Raw genomic sequence first — 9,576 nt, 5'->3', positions numbered from 1 at the left:
ATGTTTAAAGGCCACGAGGGCTTCGACATCCGGACAATCGACAATTTGGTTCTTTTTTATTAAGAACCTAGTCCAGAGCTTCCTGGCAGACTCCCCGGGCTGCTGGATGATGTGACTTAGGTCATCGGCGTCCGGAGGCCAAACATATGTACCTTGGAAGTTATTGCGGAAGGCGTCTTCCAAGTCTTCCCAGCTGCCGATGGAGTTCTCGGGGAGGCTGTTCAGCCAGTGCTGCGCTGGCCCCTTTAGTTTTAGTGGGAGATATTTGATGGCGTGGAGGTCATCACCGCGGGCCATGTGGATATGGAGGAGGAAATCTTCAATCCATATTGCGGGGCCTGTTGTTCCATCGTATGATTCGATATTCATGGGTTTAAACCCTTCCGGAAATTCGTGTTCCATTACTTCATTAGTGAAGCAGAGGGGGTGTGCGGCGCCTCTATATCGGGTCAAGTCGCGACGTAGCTCGGATGGAGTTCGTCTGCGGTTTTTGGCCCGAGCTTGGTTATGTTTGTCACGTCCGGTCGGATGGCCATTATCGCGCATCGGTGCATGCCCCCGCGATCCATAGATTGATCTGGTCTGACCTGCTCTATTTTCCAGGTCATGCCGCAGGTCATATGTGTATCCCCGAGATGTTCTGTCTCTGTTTTTACGGTGAAGTAGTGCGGGCCGGTGTTCGGCTTGAGTTGCCACTTTGTTCAGGCCACGTGGTGGTCGGTCAGCCGCATTATGCGCTGGTAGGATGGGGTCCAGCGCCTCGTCACCGAATTGGGGGTAACAATATGCGTTTCGGATAACTTTTGGTTGGGCGCTTAGAGCCGTATTCCTTGGCTTCCAGGACATTAGTCCATCTGTCATTGAGTAGATCTTGATCAGCTTGAAGTTGCTGCTGCTTGTTTTTTGTGGGCTCCTTGCAGTGGCTATTAGCCGGCGCTTAAAGCGCTCCTAATTGACGGGCTCCTCAGGCACGATAAAGTCTTCGTTGTCGAGGCTCGCCTCATCCTTGGAGGGTGGAAGATAATTACTGTCCTCCGAGTCTTCGTTAACGGCCTGTTCATTAAGGCTGACTCGCCCATCCACCCGTTCATCCTGTTCGGAAGTTGGCTCAACGGGGTCTTCGTTGTCTTCGGCATCGTCCGAAGTATTATTTTCTCCTGTGCCGGTATTTCTGTTTTTTCCACGGCGTGGTTTAGAGCGGCGCCGCTGACATCGGTGCTTTGGTTGTGTCTCAGGAGGCTTATCCTCGACTGGATCCTTTTCATTGTCGTCGTTGTTCTCTTTGGGTGTATCCATCATGTATACATCATATGAGGAGGTGGTTGTCCAGCGCCCTGTAAGCGGTGGTTTTTGTGCCTGCTCCTTTCCGGCATCGTCGTCCATACCGTCGATGTCTTTAGAGCCGTAATCGAGCATGTCGGTTAAGTCTTCGACAGTGGCTATGAAGTGGGTGGTGGGTGGGAAGCGGAATTCTCCGTCATCAGCTTCCAATCCAAACCGGATATAGTTCGGCTGAGAGTCCCCTGATAAGGAGATGGCTTTTAATGAGTTTAGCACATCGCCTAAAGGTGAGTGCCGGAAGATGTCAGTGGAGCTGAATTCAACGATCGGCGCCTGATCAGGTTCGATGAGCGCGGATGCACGCGGTTCGGAACCTATGGCCGGAGACGAATCTGAGGTTCCGGTGACATAGGCCCCGCTCGAGGTTGGATCTGTGTGCGGCTCTAATGCCGCTGAGTCTGCGGCTTCCGCGGCAGGGTTGAGCTTCCCGTCCTCGGACGGCGCAATCTGCTTCGGATCCAGGGCCAGAGCAGTTATAGGCGCTATCTCCTGGGCACGGTCCGTTGACAGATTTAGGTCATGTTCATCGTGGTGGCAGGGAGCGGCTTCCATGGGCTCGAATCCGTCGAAGATCAAGTCCCCGCGGATATCGGCAACGTAATTCAAGCTTCCAAACTTGACCTGATGGCAAGGGGCGTAGCTGTCGATCTGCTCTAGATGGCCAAGCGAGTTGGCCCGCAGTGTGAAGCCGCCGAATATGAAGATCTGTCCGGGGAGGAAAACCTTCCCCTGGACTGCATTGTTGTAGATGATTGACGGAGCCATCAAACCTTTTGGTGACGACGCAGCGGAACTCTCAATGAATGCACCAATGTCAATGTCAAAACCGGCGGATCTCGGGTAGGGGGTCCTAAATTGTGCGTCTAAGGTTGATGGTAACAGGAGGCGGGGGACACGATGTTTACTCAGGTTCGGGCCCTCTCTATGGAGGTAATACCCTACTTCCTGCTTGATTGATCTTGATGAATTTGAGTATTACAAGAGTAGATCTACCACGAGATCGTAATGGCTAAAACCCTAGAAGTCTAGCCTGTATGATTATGATTGCCTCTATGGACTAAACCCTCCGGTTTATATAGACACGGAGGGGACTAGGGTTGTACAAAGTCGGTTACAAAGAAAGGAATCTACATATCTGAACGCCAAGCTTGTCATCCACACAAAGGAGAGTCCCATCCAAACACGGGAAGAAGTCTTCTGTCTTGTATCCTTATAGCCCATCAGTCCAGCCCATGCTACATAGTCCGGCCGTCCGAGGACCCCTTAATCCAGGACTCCCTCATCCGACGCCCTCTGGACGTCCAGACCCCCGCGAGCCACCGGACGACCGACGTCCTCCGAACGTCCGACACCTGTGTGTGCACAGCCGGGCCCGAGGCCCATGTATCCCCTCCTCACTTACCCCTTCGTGGGCTAGCCTATATATACTCCTTCCCCTTCCTATAGTTAGGGTTAGCAAATATGATAGTTCATTTGTATGTGAGCTTTGCTCCTACATACCTCTACTCTTGAGAGAGAGACTACCACTCCCATGGAGTTCAAGACCTCCATGTGAGAAGATCCTGCGGGATATCATCAAGACCCCCTCACGGGAGGACCCCCCCCCTTAAGACCTCCTCTTGGAGATGAACTTTACCTTGTATCTTTCCTTTTATTGTTCATGCACCCTTGTGGATCTTGTGTGTTTGACTGTCTAGTGGATGTGTGATTGGACTTGTTCTTGAGTGTTTCCCTCGTTATTTTCCTCATGATTCCCCTCGTGTTTCCCCTTGTGTTCTTCGTGTTGTTCGTGGGATCCCCACCATTTCGTGAAAGATCGGACGTAGGGTTTCCACCCTACATGAGGGAGGTTAGAGGGCTCTCATGCCCACCTACTCTTAGATAGAAACTCTTGGTAGCAATATCATACACCGTTGTAAAACCCTCGCACAAGATTTCCCTCCACCATGAACAGAAACAACCAAGATGTAGTGTGTTACTCTCTGGAGGCCTTAACCTGGGTTAAACGCTCGTGTGATCTTCGACCTATGACTTCCAGCTGCGCTTGGACCCCTACCGAGGGATCTGACGGTTTTCCACACCAAGAAAGAAAGTCTTGCAGACGTGTGACACACTCGACATCCTGACGAAGCGGAGCTTGAGCTAGCTACTTCAAGATGAAGTGGCCCAACTCGCTGAAGGGGTGGGCCTCCACTTAGTTCTACTACGTGGAGCCGTTGAGTGTAGTCGGCGACGTTGTCCTGCAGTCATACTCTCCTACGCTAATTGCCAGTGAAGTCTTTAAGGTGACACATGATTGTGATTTGGGACTAATAGAATCATGGCTGGTTGATCTGTAGAAAAAAATGTCCTTTACTCCGACCAGGCTGTTGTTGAAGACTACATTTGCTGGTATGCTCTTCTTTTGTCTTTGTTGGTAGTTTGTATGATAAGCTGTAGTTAGAAACCTTACCTTTTAATTCATCTCCTGGAGATCTGGCTTGTAGACTCAGGGCATCTCCAATACTGACCCCGCAAACCAGACACCACATCCATTCGCGGACCAGGGGGGAGGCAGTCCGCAGACACTGATGCAGGAGCCAGCCATCCAAAGGTAGTCACATACATTTTAAGCGGGATTTCAACTAACTGGACAAATTGCATGCAAACCGGATGATTTGCATACAAACCGGACGAAGTCATTTATTTCGGACATATTTCAACTAAACTATAGTGGACTACACTAATATTAGTCTATGGCGGTGGCCTTCCTGAGATCCAACTGACGGCTGCCTCCCATGATCTACTTTTCCTCGTTATCCACGATGGCCACGAAAGTGCCGGCCTCCATGAACATGCCTTCTCTCTCCCCTTGCCTCACGCGTTGCCGCCATTGCTCGCTGCGGATTTGCCGGAAGACAGCGTTGGCCAGCTTGGACAGCCAAAATTTTAATTTGTTGGGAGATAGTGGTTGGCGACGGATTTGTAATATGTCGATTTTGGATTTCCTTGTTTTATACTTTTTGTTTAAGAATTAATAAGTGTTGTTATGTGCATTACAATGAAATGATGCAGATCATAAGGTTTAACTTTTTTCTAAAAGAAAAAATCGCTTTCCCTTTCCGTGGTTCAGCTCAGTATATGTACCACTGGAGATGGAGATGGGTAGAAAACACAGGGGTGTACGTGCCGTCGGTGTGTGACGCACATTTAGTAGCCAGCCCAAGTAGGTGGTGTTGGCGGTTGGAACTTGTGTTGAACCTTTTCCCCCTTGTCCTTGGTGCATGGTTGCACCCTTTTGTATACGGCAGGACCAGGCCAAGGTCCCCTTGGTGAATTTCTACTACTTTTTTTTTTGAACTGGAATTTCTACTACTTGGTAGTACGGCGAAGGTTTATCTGAAACGCTTCTTTTTATTTAATTTAATCGCGTCCGTTGCGAAAGGGAGCGTGCCTTGAGCTTCAGAAAGCTCCATAGAATAGAATGCGTGTGTCGCCGTGTCCGTGTCGACTGCCAGCTTGGATGGAATCAGCAGCAGGACACGCAGCAAGATGGATCGGCCTGGACAGCCCGGCCACCGTGACCAAACACACGTTCTGAAAACACGAACACGCACCTCGAGAGGCGCCGCACGCCGCGTCTCGCGCCCAGCACTGCACTGCCGCGCAACAGTCCTAGCTGCTGTGACTGCGAGCGTGTACGAGCGGATGAGATAGCACGCTCACGCTTCGATACCGAACCCTGTCACATTATATCGCGCGATGGATGGATGTACACCTACGTACAAAGTACTGTACGCGCCAGAAATCACTGTTAGTTTGGCTAATTTTATTTATTTATTTATATCGCGTAAAGTACACCTACGTACAAAAAAAGTACATTCCGTCACCAAATCACTGTTTAGTTTGGCTAATTCACATTATATCGCGGGATTGATGGATGTACAAAGTACACACAAGTATGTGCCAGAAAGCACTAGTATTTGATTAACACCCAGTTCCGCGGTTAAAAGCATGTACAATGGTGCTATCTTAGAAGTGCCACTAGGTTAAGGTGGAGGAGAGAGAACTCATAAGAAAATGCTTGTCTTCTCTTATTTAAGATAAGACAAAAGATGATCTCTTAGCACAATTTGTCTCACCATGTTTTAAGGAATTGCTAGTTATTAAAGATAAGGGTAAGATATAACCCATTATAAACATACTTTTTTTGTCATCTCTTAATTACATGTAAGACTTAAGATAAGACTATCTAATCTACCATTGTACATGCCCTAAAACACCCATTAACACCCGGATCCGCACAGGAGCTCACCGACCTGCCATGATTAATTAGGTAACGGAATGATTAGCCAGCATCAACGGTTGGACGGACCCCATCCATAAACCAGCGCGCTGCGTCAGCACAAACAGTGACCCAGGTTCAGGATTCTGATGTCGACGACGATGAACGATTGAGCCAATGGATGCTGTGTGCCGACATAGGCTCTCACCAGCAAAACTATGTTTGCGTCCCAAATCTCCAGTACTGCTCCTATGTTGATTTTGGACACGGATGACAATGACACAAACGGGTGCTTAATAGTGTGTGCGCTTTCACACACGTACCCCTGACGGGGATGACAATGGCATCATGGAGTAGTTGAATTGGAGCATCGCAGAGAGGTCGCATACGATCGACCACCCAATGTTTGATTGAACCAAATCTATTCGCGTGCTGTCTCATTGTGTGTCCGATATCAACCGGTTTCCTACACATGTACAACTATCAATCTCAGAACCTCCTAGGCACAGACTTGTTTCAGAAACTCGCAGCCGCACTCCAAACCAGCACATAGAAAAACACCATCCCTACTTGCAAATCCGCCTAGAAGCACTAGAATACTCCACGCTGGCGCTGTCAAATGAAACACACATAGTACTATATAGTTAAAATAACTTGAACATCCCCGTCACTGAACTCCACAGAGAAGAGACCAACGTCGCCACACTGCGTAGCCTGATTAGCGCTAAACAATGGGTAGAGATATGATTAATTAGCCACACCATCCCACGCTAGCACCGCATATAAATAAAACACGCCGTGACAGTGCCGCAAGCAAACATCCAAGACGTCCTCGTCTCACGCTAATCGATCACCGCACTCACGACCCGAACCATCGAGATAAAACAAACCCTTGGAGCCGAGAAAAGAAGGCCGACGCAAGAGGCGCCGTCTCGAACCCTCCGGAAGACGAAAATGGCGTTGCCACTGATCAACGTCGATGACCTCACAGGCAACAGCGACGCGCCACCAGTTCATGGAACCGTTAATGGAGCACCGATTCATGACGGCCATGACAACAACGATTGTTATGTTATAATTAACGAGTGCAGGGCCAAAATTTATCGGATGGATCATGGAACATTACATTGCGGGGCGGGATCGCTGTCGCCATTTACATGTCTGCTAATTCTCGGTGCGCTAAGCTACGTAACTTGCTGCTAGCTAGGCTAATGGTACCGCTCGCTAAGCCCAGGCCGTGCTTCTCTGGTTTGACAGTTGATGCTGCGGCGGCGAGCCTGGGCTTCGCGTCGTGCTCGTCGGCCCGTGGCGGCTCACATGACATAGCAGGCGTTGGGGTTCTCGTCGCTGAACATCTGGGGCGCGTGGGCGGGGTACGTCGCGTAGGGCGGCGGGTACTGGGGACCGGCGTTCGGGTAGAAGCCCGGGTTCGGCGGCGGCGGCGCCGCGCCGTAGTAGCCGACGGGCGCCGGGGGGTACGGCATGTAGCCGTACTGTGGGGGCATCTGGTACATGCTCGGGTCCGCCATGGGCATCGGCGCCACGGACGCCGCGGACTTGTCCTTCTTGTCCTCGCCACCGCCGTCCTTCTTCTTTTCGCCACCGTCGCCGGCTCCCTTGTCCTTCTTCTTCTCGCCGTCGTCTTTCTTGTCGCCGTCCTTCTTGCCAGGGGTGACGACCTCCACAGGCCGACTGAGCTTGTCTCTGAGGTAGCCCGGCAGGGCGGCTGCGTCCATGGTGCCAGTCACCTTCACCAGGTCCTTGGCCGCGTCCACCGTCACTTCCTTCACTCCTATAGAAACAAAACAAGAGAAGAAGGTGTCAGTCAGTTTCTAGCAAAATTGAATCGAATGATTCCTTCTACCAGGCCGGAATGAATCTGCGGCCAAAAGGAAGAAACAGAAAACTGACCTTTGATCTTGTTGACGCGGCGCTTGATGCGGTCGATGCAGCCGTCGCAGTGCAGCCTGATCTTGAGCGTCACGGTCTCCTGATGGAATCAAGGAAAAATGGCAAGATGAATTTGAGACCAAATCTTCATTTACAACACCTGCAAGTAACTAACTGCATATCACAGAGTTGAATTCTACAGTAGTCAGCGAGCCCAGGGACGAACCTCTTTGGGCTCCTTTGGTTTCTTCTCCTCCTCCTTGGGCTTGTCGGCGGTTTCCACTTTTTTCTCCTTTTTCTCAGCACCGGCACCGGCACCGCCCTTCTCCTTTTCTGCTGCCTTGCTCTTCTCTTTCTCCGGCTTATCGCCGGCGTCCGCCTTGTTGTCCTTGCCTTTCTCCTTGTTGTCCTTGTTGGGCGAGGCGGCTCCGGCGGAGACGATTTGAACGGGCTTCTTGGTCCTGGCCTCGATGCGCTGTTTGATCTCCGCCGCGTCCACCGCGCCGGTGACGACCACCTTGTTGGCCGCCGTGTCAGTCTTAACCGACTCCACGCCTGCGGAGAAGCAAAGGCAAACGGTGAGAAAGAAATCAGTGGTAGCAGAAAGAATGGAACCGTAATTTAAGGAGGTGGAATGGAAATGAATGAAAGGAAGAAGCAGACGTACCAGGGGCGTTCTTGATGGCCCGCTTAACCTTGGTGGCGCAGCCGGCGCAATGCAAGTCGACCTTGAGCACGATGGGCTCGGGCGGCGCCGCGGCGTCCTTGTTGTGGTCGGCGCCGTCTGCCTTGCCCGGCTTCTCCTTCTTGTCCTCGCCCATGGCTTGACGGAGCTCCGGGGGAGGGAGGTAGTTAGTGCGTGCGTGGGCGCGGGCGCGTGGGTTGGAGGAGAGGAGCAGGTGGTATTGTGCTTGGAATGAAGGGGCAGGAGAAGTGGGGTGGGGGCGGTGTTAAATAGGGAGGAGGGATGCCGGGAGTAGAGTACCGTACAACTACAACAACTTGTGTGAGGTGGGTGGGCGGAGTGAAGGAGAGCGCAGAGTTTGAGTGGCAATGGCGGCCGGGTCTGGATCGGTGGGAAACGGGTCGGGTGGAGACCCGGGTGGGAGGTTGCTGACTGGGACTGGGATGGCTGACCCGGCTAAGCCTGGGTGTTCCTCTTCGTCTTCCTGGCTGCTTCGTTGCATGCATACTACGATTTCCACGTGGCCCTTGATGACTAGGAATGGAGCAAGCCGTAGACTAGACTGTAATTCAGCCTGCCATGCGCATTGTGTTTGATTTTCTCTGGAGAGACGCTGCTTCCTGCGAACCTGCCGGGTCTACATATCTGCGTGCTGTGCTGTTCGAGTGAGGAGGTGATTGCAACGGTGGAAAACATGAAAAGTAGTAGGTCTCGATCGATATTGATTCTCTGGCAGTGGGTACTACTGTAGGAGGAGTTTGGATGATTTTGCGACTCACTGGCAGGGCAGGGCAGGGCAAAAACCAAAAAAAGTAGTGCCATCTTTTACTGCAAACCCGTGCCTGTTTCAGGTTACTAGTGGTGAGTGCTGAGCAGGTGGCGGCCCGTTGCTTGAGACAGGCGGAATCGGGGCAGCCAAGCCAAGCGGCGTCGATCCGGGAGGAGGCTAGCTTCCGGAGTCCTCCTCCTCGTCGCTGCACAGTTTGGGAACCAAAATTTTCAAATGCTTGCCTCAGTGTTTCGAATTCCGAACGCGAGCAGTGACGGTAAGTGGGCCCGCAGTGGACGAATGATGGGCTGCATGGGTCTACCACGTGGCCCGCTTTATTATAGGTGGTGGCTTTGGGTGCATCCGCGTAATTCCTTCCCGCTCGCTTTCACCAAATGTTGGGCTGCCGCTCGCTGGGTTGGTTTCACTCATGCTGTGTGCGTGATTGGAGAAATGAGCGTGCTTCAATGCTCCCGAGGCTTACCCTTTTCGGGCTCGGGCTCTGAGAAACCTGGGCCGGACTTCATTCAGTCTTCAAGAAAAAAGAGAGGGAACCCTGGTTTACTGTAACACAGACACATGATCTCGGGACCAATTCGAGCCAGCGCGGGGTCGAACTCGCGACCT

At 51.7% G+C, this 9,576-nt stretch overlaps 1 protein-coding gene across 1 annotated transcript; it reads right to left on the bottom strand.

The window, feature by feature from the left end:
- Nucleotides 1-6,669: 6,669 nt before the first annotated feature.
- On the bottom strand, nt 6,670-8,427 carry LOC119331893 (heavy metal-associated isoprenylated plant protein 3-like). Its single transcript, XM_037605073.1, has 4 exons — nt 8,163-8,427; nt 7,722-8,050; nt 7,517-7,595; nt 6,670-7,397 (listed from the first exon to the last, which is right to left on the bottom strand). Exons 1-4 carry the CDS (start codon nt 8,314-8,316, stop codon nt 6,919-6,921), a joined length of 1,041 nt encoding a protein of 346 aa, XP_037460970.1. The 5' UTR covers nt 8,317-8,427; the 3' UTR covers nt 6,670-6,918.
- Between the last annotated feature and the right edge of the window lie 1,149 nt (nt 8,428-9,576).

The sequence above is a fragment of the Triticum dicoccoides genome, chromosome 1B (genome assembly GCF_002162155.2).
Source record: "Triticum dicoccoides isolate Atlit2015 ecotype Zavitan chromosome 1B, WEW_v2.0, whole genome shotgun sequence".
In the NCBI taxonomy this organism is placed as follows: domain Eukaryota; kingdom Viridiplantae; phylum Streptophyta; class Magnoliopsida; order Poales; family Poaceae; genus Triticum; species Triticum dicoccoides.
This window is presented reverse-complemented; position numbering and strand designations above follow the sequence as displayed.